We start from the raw sequence: 15,989 nt of genomic DNA on the forward strand, positions 1-15,989 counted from the left end.
GCCTCTACTTTTTAGGGGGTTTTTAACAAAAAAATTAAATAAACATTACAATAATTATATAATTATAACAATTTTCAGCTTTATTGCTATCACATCCATTGTGATTTCATTTTTTTAATAGAGTAGATGTGATAATTACAAAACATTATAGGCAGGAAATTGTATGTTTCAGTGCTCTTTCTACTCCTCTTTAACATCTACATGAAGCTGCTGGGTGAGCTCAACTGTCACTATGGCGTGAGATGTCATCACTATGCTGATGATATCCAATTATACTTTTCTGTTCTTTGGAAATTAAGAAATGCTCTTGATGCCTTTTCCCAGTGCCTGGAGGCTATGAAGAATGCAGCTGCAAGAGCAATCATGGACTTTCCCAAATATGCCCTTGTTACACCAACACTCCGCAGTCTGCATTGGTTGCCGATCAGTTTCCGGTCACAATTCAAAGTGTTGGTTATGACCTATAAAGCCCTTCATGGCACCGGACCAGATTATCTCAGGGACCGCCTTCTGCTGCACGAATCCCAGCGACCAGTTAGGTCCCACAGAGTGGGTCTTCCCCGGGTCCCGTCAACTAAACAATGCCGCTTGGCGGGACCCAGGGGAAGAGCCTTCTCTGTGGTGGCCCCGGCCCTTTGGAACCAACTCCCCCCAGAGATTAGAATTGCCCCCACCCTCCTTGCCTTTTGTAAGCTTCTTAAAACCCACTTCTGCCGCCAGGCATGGGGGAACTGAGATACTCTTTCCCCCTAGACCTTTACAATTTTATGCATGGTATGTCTGTATGTATGTTTGGTTTTATAATAAAGGTTTTTAACTGTTTTAATATTGGATTGTTATATGCTGTTTTTATTACTGTTGTTAGCCGCCCCAAGTCTACGGAGAGGGGCGGCATACAAATCCAATCAATCAATCAATCAATCAATCAATAAATAATGAAGGCTTGGATGGGGAACAACAGGTTTCAACTAAACCCTGGCATGACTTCTGGGTTTTGGGGCCTACCAGCTCAGAAACCATACCATATCTGCTATCACTATATATCTGTCCCTGTTGTAATGTCTAGCTAATTCCATAGTAAAATCCTATTTGTGACAATACCTGTATTTCCCTCAGATCTTTGTCATGGAGATTTTGCAATGGGTCAATGAAATTCTGCTTCACATTAATATCCAAAGCATCCTTCACCTCAGACAGTTCCCGCATTGCTTCTCCAACGTCACCTAAAGCTGGGCCTAAAAAGGAAAGAAAAAACCCCCAGAAATGCTTTTATTTTTATTTAAATTGATCCAAGAATGTTTTACCCCCTTTTGCTTCTTAAATGCTTACAACCACCACGACCACCACAAAAAAAATTATGCCTGGAAAATTCGTCCTTGTCCTCAGTGATATCATCAGACCACTGGATTTAGCTGTCCAAGGCTTAATAAATAGGATAATATCTTCCCCAATAGATATCATTGAGGAGATATTATCCTCAATATATCTCCTCAATATAGAAGATATTGCTTCTCTCATATTCAGAGCTTACATTTGCTGAAATGTATTATCCGAGACTTCAATAGTAAATTAGAAATGTGCTAAAATTTGGCTGATCAGTGAACTGAATGTTCTGGGATTGGTCTCTTTCACCTAGAATACCCCATTGTCTGGAACACCATGGACAGCTTCTGTTTCAGATAATTTACTTCTAAAACTGATGAACTGTCCCTAAGACAGAATGGACAGGGAGAGATTTAGCCATAGTCTGAAAGCAAATAGAATATTCTCCTTGCCTTTCGCAAGCTCCTTAAAACCCACCTCTGTTGTCAGGCATGGGGGAATTGAAATTTTTCCCTTCCCCCTAGGCTTATAGAATTTATACATGGTATGCTTGTTTGTATGATTGGTCTCTTAAATTGGGGTTTTTTAGATAACTTTTTAATATTAGATTTGTTACATTGTTTTCTTTATTGTTGTTAGCCGCCCCGAGTCTTCGGAGAGGGGCGGCATACAAATCTAATAAATAGATAGATAGATAGATAGATAGATAGATAGATAGATAGATAGATAGATAGATAGATAGATAAATTCCTGAGTTTTCCAAAGCATTGCATTCTTAGTTGATCAATTCTGCACACGCCTCTTGTGAAGCCTTAATTAAAAAACATAATTTTAATTTCCCCAAGAGTTACTTGGACAAGGCCAACCTTGGAATCTAAATAAAAAGCAAACAAAATAACTCCCTTTTGAATTGGGTACTCCCAATTCAAATTATGTTTAGAGGCGTGCTTTAACCCCAACGCGCTGGACAGCAAACAAGAGAAAAGTCTGGCATACCAAAGCAGGGGAATGAATATTCCAGATAGCCTTCTGGTACCTGAGACCTGACTGATATTTGGCATAATCCAATCCAAGTTTTATTACTTTTAAAAGATGAAACACAATAAGGTCGTTGTTACCAAAATTGCACTCTTCCCCAAGTTCTTTCCCAAATTTTAGCATGGCATCTGAAAGCAGGGCTTCAGCCTGGGTATAACCGGGTCCTTTTTCTTGGCCTCTAATTTTAGACATGGTGTTCAGCATGCTCAGTTTGGCTCTGGAGGCTACAAACAGAGAGGAAACTAATCAGCAGAGACAATAAACCAGGCAGATTGGAAACTGGATCATGCCTATAAATGACATTAAAAAGATCTCACAGAAAGAAAAGGAAGATCTCACAAAACATTCTTAAGCCAAGGGGAAATTTAGTTTCCTTTTAGATAGGCGTTATACCAGCCTTCAGACTCGGAAATGGATAAGCTCTTTTATAATGGTGGTAATTTAAAAGTATTCCCTGAAAGAAAAGTTGACAGAAACAACCATCACTGTGTCTCCTCTTCCCCCCCATGCCCAGAATAGCTATGGAAATTCCATTATTATTCCTGGTCATTTTACAAGATTTTATTTTTCTCGTCAGACATACTGTTGAATTTCAAAACTCATCTCACGGGCACTTCCAGGTGTGGACTTCACAAATTTTAGCAAGGGGTTATCTGCCTGGTTGCTGAGTGGGCATGGCCATGGTGGTATGGCCTAGTAAGCCTCCTGAACTACGGCGTGTGGGAGAACCTTTGCTCTCCCCAGGTTCTGGAGGCTTTCCTCAAGCCCCCGAGAAGGTGAAAATAGCCTCCGAAGGGTCCGAAGGCAGAAACAGACCCATTTCTGGCCTTCCTGAACTTTTGGTAGGCCCATTTTTCACCCTCAGCAAGCTTCTGTTGCTGCCCTGCACTTATCTTCATTCAAAATGGCTGTGGGGACTCCTGGGAGGGGTCCAATACCTAATAAAAGAGCCAATTTTCTGCTGGCATTATTTTTTGTCAATTCAAGGACGGGTGGATCCCACTGAAATTCAGCAGTGGGAAAGGCTTTGGGGTCAAAACAAAGGTCAAACACAAGAGCAGGACCTGTATGTCCCACATGACAACATGGTTGACATTGCTTAAACCTGAAAAGTATCCTAAATACTACAATGCTGGTCAATGTGAAAAAGAACCAGCTGAACTGTACACTTAGGTTCTGCCATCTCATTCTTAACAGAAATTTTTTAAAATAATAGTTATAGTTATCATCCTTCAAGAAAGAGAGATCATGCTTTTCCTTTGTCAAGTATTTTGTTCCAAGGTAGAAGGAAATGGCAAATAAAAATTTAGAAAACACACGTAGAAGACACCAAGTCAAACCTGTGGAAGACCTCTATCTGGCATTGTGTATGTGTGAAATCAGCTGAGATCTTTGTAACGTGTCCTTTGTAGCCTATCTGAAATGCCCCATAAATTGAAATATTCTCTGATTCAAATCGAAGTAAACGTACCTGGATTGGGTTGAAGATACTCAATTGTCTTTGCCATTATTTCCATCACGGCCCTACTGGTGACATCCACTTTCTGCAAGTAGAAAAATGAAAGGGAAGGGAAGAATCCTCAAATAAGAATGGAAAAATTAAATTCAATATCCTTGTGACAATGTTATTTCTTCTTCCACAGCACTATTTTATGAAGCAGTAGACCTTTGGACCCTGTTGTTCCATCACTTCAGAGATACTTCTTTATCCAAACATAGAAAAAGGTGGACAAAAAAAGCAATGAGAATGGAAGCAATTTCCTGCCAGCTTCCACCCTTGAGTTTCTGTGGGTGAACCAACTTTCCTTCCTTCCTTCCTTTCTTCCTTCCCTCCCTTCCTCCTTCCTTCCTTCCTTCCTCCTTTAAGCAACTCAGAATGTCAAAAAATAAATTAATAGTCAAAATTTGCACACATACAGATGCACACATATAGATAAAAGTCCTATAGAATGCTCACTTTCCCCATCTTATCACCCTGGCATTGCCAGCTTCAACTGAAGTTGAAACTTTCGAAATTGAAAAAGCAGATTCTGAGCCTCTTTGGTCAAGTTGTTAAAAGACCAGGCTATAAAGGAGGAGGCTGAGAGTTTGAGTCCTACCTTAAGTCATCGGGATGACTTTGGGTCGGTCCTCTCAACCCAACCGACCTCACAGGGTGGTTATGGTCAGGAAAATAGAAAGAGAATAGGCGTTGATTGCTTACCTGAACGCCTCTTCTCGTACGGTGAGCGGGTACAGCAGTCACATGGGTTGCTCACGTCCAATCCGATGGAACTGAGCCTAGTATTAAAAAAGCTTGCCGGATCCGCCCCTTCCCCAGAATTCGCGAATCCATAGACTAGGCTCAGCTGTGAAGCTCTGTAGTGTTCAACTCTCATTGTTAGAGGAAGAAAGGTATAGAAAAGTAAAAGAAGACACATACAAGGGCGGGAAGTGACTGCTGTACCCGCTCACCGTACGAGAAGAGGCGTTCAGGTAAGCAATCAACGCCTATTCTCCGTACTGAAGGAGCGGGTCCAGCAGTCACATGGGACATACCCAATAGATGGTCCCTAGGGTGGGATTAGATTGCTATCGTGTGAGATAACGGATTGGAGTACCCTTCTGCCGAAGGCAGCGTCCGCTGAAGCGTAAGAATCAATCTTGTAGTGCCTGATGAAGGAATTTGGCGAGGCCCAAGTGGCTGCTTTGCAGACCTCCTCCAACGGAGCTTGAGTCGCCCAAGCGGCTGAGGTGGCCGCGCTCCTGGTGGAATGCGCTGTGATGTTCCTTGGAACGGAGAGGGAGGCCGACTCATAGGCCTTAGATATAGTCCCTCTGATCCAACGGCCCAGTACTGTTGAAGACACTTTGGTCCCCATGACTCTGGGATGATAGGCTACAAAAAGAGCTTCTGACCTTCGAAAGGGTCCTGTGCGTTGGATATATATTCTCAGCGCTCTGATGAGATCCAGGGTGTGCCATCTAATTGCCAAGGGATGGTCTCGTTGGAGGCAGAAGGAAGGTAGGACAATATCCTGAGATCTGTGGAACATGGAACTGACCTTGGGTAAGAAGGTGGGGTCCAGTCGCAAAACTACCTTGTCCTGATGGAATTGACAAAGGTCCTGCCTGATTGAGAGGGCAGCCAGCTCCGAAATGCGTCGGGCAGAGGTAATAGCCACCAGGAAAGCTACCTTAAAGGATAGGTACCTGAGGGATGCCGATTTTAGGGGTTCGTATGGAGCCTGCGTGAGGGAATGGAGAACCCGTGGCAAATCCCAGGAAGGATACCTGTGGACCTTGGAAGGTCTGAGGTTGGCTATGCCCTTGAGGAATTCCTGAACTTCAGGGAAGGATCGGAGAGGCTGTCTGCGGGGGCCCCCCAGGACAGATGAAATGGCTGCCAGATGACGCCGGAGGGTGCTGGTGGAAAGCCCTTTATGGAAGCCTTGCATAAGGAAGGAAATAATTCTGTGTATGGGGATGCACAGAGGGGAGAAACCTTCCTGTAGACACCACTGGTGAAACTTGGACCACGTGTGGTCATAAATTCGATTGGTCGAGCCCCTTCTGGCCTTTAAGATGACCTCCACTGAATCGGGGTCATGGCCACGCAGTTCTAAATCTCTCCTGATAACAGCCAGGCGGTGAGGTGGAACCACTCCGGGTCTGGATGGAAAGAGGCCCCCTGCCGCAGCATATCCCCCGAAACGGGGAGTCGCCAAGGGTCCTGGACGGACAGCTGTTGGAGATCCGCGAACCAGGGCCGGCGGGGCCAATGAGGGGCGATTAAGATTACTCGGGCCCTCTCGGTGAGGACCTTGTGAATCACGTCCGGGAGGATTGGAATTGGAGGAAATGCGTAGAGTAGGCCTGGAGGCCATGGACTCCGGAGGGCATTGATTGCTTCCGCTCCCGGGGATGGAAATCTGGCATAGAAGCGAGGGAGTTGGGCGTTCGCATTGGTCGCGAAGAGATCCAGGACTGGTAGGCCGAATCTGAGGGTGATTTGATGGAACAGGTCTTGATGGAGGTTCCACTCTCCTGGGTCTATCGTTGCTCGGGATAGCCAATCCGCCTGGACGTTGAGACTCCCGGAGATGTGATCGGCTAGGAGCGACTGGAGATGTTTTTCCGCCCAAAGGCCCAACTTGAGGGCCTCCCTCATGAGAGCCTTGGATCTCGTGCCCCCCTGTCTGCAGATATGGCTTTTTGTGGCAATGTTGTCGGTGAGAATGAGAACGTGCCGGTTGGGAATGCGAGGAGAGAAATGCTTCAGCGCCAGGGAAACGGCTCTTAACTCTAGCCAATTGATTGGCCTGGAAGCTTCCTCCGGGGACCACGTGCCCTGGGCTATCATCCCCTGGGCGTGGGCGCCCCATCCCGATAGACTGGCATCTGTGGTGATGACAAATTGATCCGGGCACCTGAACGGGGATCCTTTGTCCATGGCCGGAGACTTCCACCACTTGAAGGATCTGCGAACACTCAGTGGGATGACAATGCGTCGATTTGAGTTGCTGTGCCCCGATCTCTGAAAAGGTAACAGGAGCCACTGGAGTTCCCTAGCATGAAGGCGAGCCCAGGGAATGATGCCTATGCATGACACCATCTTCCCCAAAAGGGAAGATAGAGTGACTATGGATACTGAAGAGTTAGATAAAATCTTAGAAATTAACTCCACTATACTGAGTTTTCTCTCGGGAGAGAGAAACACCTGGGAGGATTCTGAATCAATAATGGAACCCAGGTGAGCAATGGATGTGGAAGGTTGGAGATGACTTTTATCAAAATTGATGGAAAATCCATGGTCCTGAAGGACTGACATGGTAACAGAAAGGTCTGTTTTCACTTTCTCTAGGGAGTTCCCATGAATCAAAATATCATCAAGATAACATAAAATGTGAATGGGAAACGCCCGGATATAGGCCGCCAGGGACCCCAAGAGTTTTGTAAAGACCCGAGGGGCCGAGGAGAGGCCAAAAGGCATCGCCCTATACTGGAAGTGCCTGCCTTGAAAGGAAAAACGTAAAAATTTTCTGTGGCATTTGGCTATAGGAATGTGAAGGTAGGCCTCAGTGAGGTCCAAGGAAGACATGAAATCTCCCGAGTGGATGGCGGCTAAAATAGAGGGCAAGGAGTGCATCTTGAACTTCCTATATTTGATGAATAGGTTTAGTTTCTTTAAATCCAAAATAGCTCTCCAACCTCCGGAGGACTTTGGAACCATAAATAAAATGGAGTAAAAACCTAGGCCCCTCTGATCGGAAGGGACCGGTTGAATGGCTCTGATGGACAATAGATGAGAAATGGCCTCCTCCATACGGTTACAATCAGAGGATGACCTGGGAGAAGGGCAGGAAATAAAACGTCTTGGGGGAGGAGAAACAAATTCTAAAAGAAGACCTGTTTGAACAGAGTCAATGACCCAAGGGTCTTTGGAGGTGAAACGCCAATTAGAGGCGAAATGAGCTAGGCGACCCCCTATGGGAATAGAGGAAAGGTTACCATCTGGGTTTCTTTGAAGCCCTGTTAGATGAAGCTCCCCTTTGGAAGCGAAAACCTCTACCCCTGGAGTTCCTACCTTGGGAACGAAAGCGGGGGGAATACTGACCTGGAGACCTCTGATAGGACGCCGCTTGGTCTTGCTGGCGCCCTGGGCGACGAAAGGACTGCGTTTTGGTAGCCTTTTTAGTGGTTGGACCCAAAACTTTCTTCTTGTCCGTGGTTTCCGTGAGGAGTGGATCCAGAAGATCACCGAAGAGCAGGTCGCGCTTCAAGGGGCCCTGGGATAACTGCCACTTTTGGCGAACTCCCGCTTGCCAAGGGCGAATCCAAAGGAGTCTTCTTGCCGTTGTAGAAGCTGCAATAGACTTAGCAGAAAATCTAGTAGATTGCAAAGTGGCATCAGCCACGTACTGGGCAGCTGCAAAGACCTTGTTGAAGTCTTGTTGACCTCTCAAGTCATCGGGAGGAATATGCTGTTGCAGTTGGCGAAGCCACAGCAGCATGGCTCTGGAAAAAAAGGAAGCCGCTGCAGAACTTTTAATGGCCCAGGAATCAGAGGTGAATCCCCTTTTGAGCATTTGCTCAAGGCGCTTGTCCTCTGGGCGGAGGACTTCCTCCGCCTCTCCTGGCACAGCCGCTGCCGAGTGAAGAATCTTGACAGGTTCATCCGGTTTAGGAAAGGATAGAAGTTCCTCATAGGAAGAGGAAAGTTTGTACAACTTTCTGTCCTTGGTGGAGGGATTAAGGCCAGATGCTGGAAATTCCCACTGTTTGAGTAAGGCATCCTTAAACAATTTAGGCATAGGAATTACCTCGTTATCCTCCTGTTCCTCTGTGAAGTAAGGTAAATTCTCCTCCGGGGGATCAGTGGAAGTGGAGGCTTGTTTCTCCTGGGCCGCTAATCCCGTAGAAATTCTAGCTTTGAGGAGAAGAGATTTGAATAATTGAGAGGGGAAAATAGTAACTGGAGGGGGAACCTTTATTTGGGATTCCTCATCATCAGATAATCCCTGGAAAGGGTCCTCATCATCCTCCATCTCCTCGTATTCATCCTGGGAGGAATCTGAATCATCCTGAATAGGAGCTCTGACCGCTGGGGAAGAACCCAAGGGGCGGGAGGGACGAGAAGGAGGAAGAGGTAGAGGAAGCGCATTGATGGTGGAGAGTTTGGCATCAATGGCTTTGGACAGCACAGCAAAAATAGACTGGAACTCAGGAGGTAAATTGGAAATATCAGCAGAAATGGCAGAAGAATCCCTAAAGGCCTGGGAGGATCCTGGCTGGGGGGAATCTTCAATAATATCTGGTTCCTCTGGACCTATGCCCCATAGGTTAGGTTGGGGTCTGTCTAGGTTTGGCTCATCCAGAGATAACACAGGGACCCCAGAAGGAGGCAGGCTAGAGGCCTCTGGGGGGTCTTGACTACTGATTACTTGGGCCTGCACTTTCAAACGTTTTGCTGATTTGTCATGAATTTTTTGTAGGGCTAGGTCCCTTCTCTTCTCGGCCCTGGTGACCTTGGTCGGGGGGCGGGCCCCTGGAGAAGAGGAGGAAGAGGCCTGGGGGATGCTAGTAATCTCATCGCCAGTAGGCCTGGCCTCTCTGGGACCTTTAGTTGTGCCTCTCTTGGGAAAAGAAGCCATAGTCTGACAATTAACAGAAGACAAGGCTGAGCCAATAATTAAATAATAAGGAGAAGAATTTCAAGGACTTCCCAAGAGGAATGGATCCTGCTTCGAGGCCTCGAAGCTGCTGAAGAGTGAGGACAATCTGGGCAAACCCAGAGTTCGTGCCCCCAAATCCAGCGGGGCCAGCCTCCCTAAACTTAATAATTAAGTAAACCAAGGCACTCTGGTTGGAGGCTTAGCCGGTGGAGAATTTAGCCTGGGACCCCCAAGGCCCGCTCCGGGATCCACGCGGTGGACTGAGGCCTACGCGGCTGGCAGGAGGCCAACACGAGAGGCCTAGATTTTAAAAAAAAGGGCGCGAAGGCCTTCGCGCCGAAAAGATCGCTCCGTAGAATTTCTTAAGGGAAAAGCGATCGACTAAGTCCAGGAGACTGGAAGGCGTCTCACTCCGCAGGAGGTATTTTTTAAGCCCTTAAATATATTTATACGATAAATAAGCAATAATGAAATCGATAAATACTTGCACCAGGACCTCCGGGCCAAGGGATTAGAAGAATCCACTAGCGGCCGCAGGAATCGTAACCGGCAAAACCGCCGGGGGAAAACGAAACCGCAACTTCTCCTAAGGGACAAAACCGAGCCGCTTTTTTTCTTTTTTTCTTTAAACGGCTGGCGCAATGGTGCAAGTAATAAATAAAGGCAATAATCTTACTATTTTTTGAAGGAAAGATCGAAGGGAAGGTGTTAGAATGTTGAACGAGCTATCACAATACAACCGCAGGATATGCGAACTGAGCGAATTCTGGGGAAGGGGCGGATCCGGCAAGCTTTTTTAATACTAGGCTCAGTTCCATCGGATTGGACGTGAGCAACCCATGTGACTGCTGGACCCGCTCCTTCAGTACGGAGAAAGGAGTACTAAATAAGTTAGTGTCTTGAGTTATCATCATTATTACTTTTTTTACAAATAATAAGGGTGGTAAAAAACACAAATCTACCACCCTCCCTGATCTTTAGGATTTTTTTCAGCGAGATTTGGCAATGCCGGACTGACAAAATTGAGTGGTAGGCATTGATTTGATTTGATTTATTGGATTTGTATGCCGCCCCTCTCCAGAGACTCGGGGAGGCTAACAACAATAAAAACAGTATGCACAATAATCCAATAGTAAAAACAATTAAAAAACCCATTAAAGTAAAAACCAAACATACATTCAGACATGCCATGCATAAAATTGTAAAGGCCTAGTGGGAAAGAGTATCTCAGTCCCCCCATGCCTGACGGCAGAGGTGGGTTTTAAGTAGCTTACGAAAGGCAAGGAGGGTGGGGGCAATTCTAATCTCTGGGGGGAGTTGGTTCCAGAGGGCCAGGGCCACCACAGAGAAGGCTCTTCCCCTGGGTCCCGCCAAGCGGCATTGTTTAGTTGATGGGACCCAGAGAAGACCCACTCTGTGGGACCTAACTGGTCGCTGGGATTCGTGCAGCAGAAGGCGGTCCCTGAGATCACACAGCATTTTAATTTCTCCCTCCCTCCCTCCCTCCCTGTGTGTGTGTGTGTTTGCTTGTTTGTTTGCATACGCACATATGTGTGTATGCAGTGATGGGCTACCAAAGTTTTTACTACCACACTGTGGGCGTGGCTTATGCAGGACGCCCTGCATTTTCTTTCAACATCTTTCAGTGCAAATTGGGTGCTCTGGGGTGGAGCTCCATTTTCGCTACCCCACTGCGTTCCTCACCGTCTGGGCAGTAGCCTACCCCTGTGTGTATCTGTGATCTATAGATATTCCCTGTGCTGCTTTGATTTTTGTGAGGGCTTGGTTTAAATTAAGAGATACCTTCCTTTCTCAGTAATAAGACATTTGGGACATCATTATTTTGAGTTACTAGCAAAGAAAATGAAGGACCCCTTCCTTTTCTCCCCCCTTCTTCCATCTGCTAAGGTTTCAATTAGATTTTACCACACAGAACAGGCTAAAGCTTCTCCATCTTATGAAGCAAGCTTTCCTTGCTTGCTCCATAAGGCTCTTCCTTCCTTCCTTCCTTCCTTCCTTCCTTCCTTCCTTCCTTCCTTCCTTCCAGTAGCCCTACTGCAGGCTGGTCATGCCACCCTAACCACCAACATTTTGAAATCTTGCTCATGTTCTACCCTTTGAAGCCCACTCCTCTATTAAAAATGCATCTACTCCATTAATATTTCAGATTGATTTCCCCAGACATCCAGAAGTGAGATACTATGGGGAAGGTACGAGTGAGCTGCTGGCGGCTTGGACAGAGATCTGAAAACAGCCCTAATGCTCTTGCGAGCCCCTTTAATGACATCTCTAGCCGCTTCTTTTCATCTGCAGCGGCACTGCTGCACACGCAGAGATATTCTCTCCCATTATTAATTTCCACTGCACGCCCACCTTTTATTTGTTCACCCACCTGCTTGTCGCCAAATGACAAGAAGCTCTTTGGGAGCTGGGGAATAATTAAAGTTTATTATGTGTCATTACAATGCTTAGCATTGACAAGGACTGGCCTAATTGACGTCTCCAAGCACCAGCATAAAATGGAAAGGCCTTGACCATAAAATCAGAAGCAGGAAAAGCTTATTTATTTATTTTATTTATTTATTTTGTCCAATACACAATGAGGATTTTAGTGGGTATATATCTATATACACATAGTAAAATACATGATGAAGGTTATAGAGGAGATACTCATAGTAAAATATATCTAAGAAATAATAGAAAAGAAGACATAGTAATAGAACAAATCAATGAAAGAATAGAAGAAGAGATATAGGAATAGAAGAAAGATATAGGAGATATAGGAGAGCAATAGGACAGGGGACGGAAGGCACTCTAGTGCACTTGTACTCGCCCCTTACTGACCTCTTAGGAATCTGGATAGGTCAACCGTACATAATCTAAGGGTAAAGTGTTGGGGGTTTGGGGATGACACTATGGAGTCCAGTAATGAGTTCCACGCTTCGACTACTCGGTTACTGAAGTCATATTTTTTACAGTCAAGTTTGCAGTGGTTAATAAGAGCAACTTTGAAGTGTGGATTCTGCTGTAGCTTTTTGGCTAGATTTGGGCAAGAATTATCTTAGAAACATAGAAGTCTGACGGCAGAAAAAGACCTCATGGTCCATCTAATCTGCCCTTATACTATTTTCTGTATTTTATCTTAGGATGGATATATGTTTATCCCAGGCATGTTTAAATTCAGTTAATGTGGATTTATCTACCACGTCTGCTGGAAGTTTGTTCCAAGGATCTACTACTCTTTCAGTAAAATAATATTTTCTCATGTTGCTTTTGATCTTTCCCCCAACTAACTTCAGATTGTGTCCCCTTGTTTTTGTGTTCACTTTCCTATTAAAAACACTTCCCTCCCGGACCTTATTTAACCCTTTAATCTTTAATGAAATGGGATAGTGGCTCATTAATTGATTTAGTATATCTCTTTTTTATGAAACTGCCAAGTTATTACTCCCATTACTTTAACCTTAGACTGTCTACTGTTGATCTCACCCCATTCCTAAGAGGTCTTAAGGGGCTTGCATAAACACACCAATGTGCCTATTGTTCCTGGCCAACTGTCCCCATTATTGATATCTATTTCCTGTATTCATAATCATGTTTATACTTATATCTGTTATCTTATACTTGTTTGACAAATAAATAAAATAAATAAAAAATTAAATTTTAAAAAAAGTCTTCATTCCAAAGTAGAACAGACATCCTCCTGAAGGTTGCTAAGAACAATCAAACCTTTTATTAGAATAACATATATTTTTCAAGGAGGATAGTAATAGGATTCTTCCATCTTACAATTTTCTATGCACCTGGCCTTAAAATTCCCTCCTTGGAGGAAGTATTCCTTGAATCATTGCTTTATCTCTCCCCCTGAAGTTTGGCACAGTTTATTAGAGCATGGTGTACCCAATAATTTCCTCCTATCAGTGCAAGAACCACTTGACAACCCACCATTTTATTTAAAGTAGGTGTCAAGTAGACAAGAAGTATGGGACATTCTGCTGGAAAATCTGGACTCTCCTTTCCCAATCATCTCTTGAACTTTTAAATCAATCTTCTCCTACCTAATGTAGTGGGACTGTAATTTCCAAAATGCAGCAGCATGGGAATTGAAGAATGAGACCCCAACACAATAAGAAGTTGATAAAACTTCACTTGAGATCAGAGGTGTCTGATCAGACATGTCATCACGTGACATAGGGTACCTTTGGCCCCCTTCGCTAAACTGGGATGGGCATGGTCAATGCATGACGCATCTGGTCCACAGGCCACAAGTTTGACATCCCTGCTCTAGATCAGGGGTCTCCAACGTTGGCAACTTTAAGACTTGTGGTCAACTCCCAGCAAAGTTGGCTGATGAATTCTGGGAGTTGAAGTCTACAAGTCTTAAAGTTGCCATGGTTGGAGATCCCTGCTCTAGATGATAGAACTAATCTGATCTAAATAGTACCAATTATGCTAATTATTTTGTCTAAATATAGATAAGCAACCTAGAAAAACATAACGTCCATTATGTTCTTTGACAAAATATATAAAACTCAATTGAGGAATGCTGCAGTAAGCCGTACATGAACAATTAACTCCCAGACTCACCCTTTCCATTTCTTTGAAGTCCTCATCTAGTTTAGTTCCTTCTGCTCCGCCGACTTTTTCACTCACTTTCTGCAATAAAAGGCAAAAAAGAAAAGGAGTTGATTTTTACTTCACATTTATTATAAATAACTCACAGTGAACATACACCATACTCCTTCCTTCCTCCGCATGTATGTTTATAAAACTTTTCTGTGCAAAGCAGTGCACACAAATAAAGTAGTTGTAATGCTTTGATATATGAGCCAAGGTGGTGCAGTGGTTAGAGTGCAGAACTGCAGGCTACTTCAGCTGTCTTATCATTTCCAGAGAAGAAGTAATATTAGGGAATTACAGTAGTCCCTCGCTATATCGCGCTTCACCTACCGCGGCTTCACTTCATCGCGGGTTTTAAAGTCAGCGTTGGCACAGATACGGCGCTTAGAAGTTTGGAAGGGCAGGACAAGCGCTCAGCTCATGCTCAGAGAGAAGCTTCATTTGAATCATTTCACCACACAAACAAGCGCTAGAATAATTGCAGCGGGACTCCTGATGTTAGCGAAACCCCAATTACGCACGAATGAAAAGAGCGCCATCTCTGTCACTTCTTCCTCGGAACTACGGCTAGGGGTCGGCCGTTCCTTTTTTCCCCTCCTGAATGAAATGCGTGCGGAAATAGCGCCCCCCCTCCCCGCGCCCCCCGCTTTTCCGTTTGGCCAGGCAAGAGAGCCAACCAGCCCGCAGCTGGGTGAATGATGAGCGGGGCGGGGACTGAGCTCCGGCGGAGGCCCGTCCCCTCGTTCAACCCGCCTCGCCAGTGCCGAGAAGGCAGTCTTTGGAGGCGTGCTTAGTGGTTGGCGGCGGCGGTGTGCTTGGGGTTGTAGAAACAGCTCCCAGCAGCGCACGAACGAGCGAGCGTGAGCAAAGAAAGGAACGCAATGCGGTGGGGATTTCCAGACTGGGCTTGAGGGTGGGAGAGGAAGTGCTGGGCGGGTGGAGGGGGAAAAAAAGAAAAGAAAAGAGAGGGAGAGAGAGAAAAAGAACCAGCCGGGGCAGCTCACCAGGGACTTTCCAGCCAGGGCAAGGCAAAAAAGACAACGTTTGGCCGAACTGCTGCAAAGAACAGCAGTGGGTTGGGAATGCTCAGGGGCCGCGATTCTTTTGCCCCCCTCCCCTTCTTTTCCTCAGGCGCAGAGTAAGTAGTAGTGGGGGGGAAAGGTTAGCCGGACGTTGCTCGCCTCCAGGCATCCGGAGCTGGTGGGAAGGAGGAGAAAGAGGGAGCAGGGAGCATCCCCCCTAAAGTACTATCAGTCGATAAATTCCCCATCGCGGATTTCACCTATCGCGGCCGGGTCTGGAACGTAACACCCGCGATAGGTGAGGTCTTACTGTAGAACGCAACACATCTTGAGGTCTCAAAATTGGAAAAGGCTGTTCTGAGTAAAAGTTATAAGAGGGAAAAAAACATTTCTGAAATTTTATCATATTGGTGAAATTGCACTGGGACTTCTTTGTGATCTGTTAGATATTGTGCAACATCAACTCTTGGTCATGGCTGCCTAGATGGTGCTATTGTTTAGAAAGTAAAATTAAGCAATTCTGCTAAATGGTATCAGATCTCAAGGGGGGAGGGGAAACTATGCATTCCAAAAATGAAATGGATTAAGGTGATTTCCATAAACTTGTTCCTTCCAATCATCAGACTTGAAAATTGCAGTGATTTCTTCCTTTTTAATAGTTATGAGTAAAATAAAAGGAATGCAATCAACCTAAAACAGATAATACAGAAGCTAAATGATTTTGAACTGATATAAGCACTTAATAATTATTACTAAGATGTAGCTGAGATAAGTAGGTAGGTAGATAAAATATACACAGACATAAATGGTTTTTATAAGCTGCCCTGAGTTG

General features: G+C 45.1%; 1 protein-coding gene across 1 annotated transcript in view; it reads right to left on the bottom strand.

Annotated features, from left to right (window-relative positions):
* Positions 1 to 15,989, bottom strand: part of SH3GL2 (SH3 domain containing GRB2 like 2, endophilin A1) — a 128,322-nt gene that overhangs the window by 21,917 nt on the left and 90,416 nt on the right. Inside the window, exons 2-5 of the mRNA XM_070742530.1 lie at positions 14,103 to 14,171; positions 3,833 to 3,905; positions 2,442 to 2,585; positions 1,102 to 1,235 (exon numbers count right to left, since the gene is read on the bottom strand). Of these exons, the coding sequence (XP_070598631.1) occupies positions 1,102 to 1,235; positions 2,442 to 2,585; positions 3,833 to 3,905; positions 14,103 to 14,171 (420 nt within the window). The remainder of the gene's footprint in view (positions 1 to 1,101; positions 1,236 to 2,441; positions 2,586 to 3,832; positions 3,906 to 14,102; positions 14,172 to 15,989) is intronic.

This window comes from Erythrolamprus reginae, chromosome 2 (assembly GCF_031021105.1).
Source record: "Erythrolamprus reginae isolate rEryReg1 chromosome 2, rEryReg1.hap1, whole genome shotgun sequence".
Classification (NCBI taxonomy): Eukaryota; Metazoa; Chordata; class Lepidosauria; order Squamata; family Dipsadidae; genus Erythrolamprus; species Erythrolamprus reginae.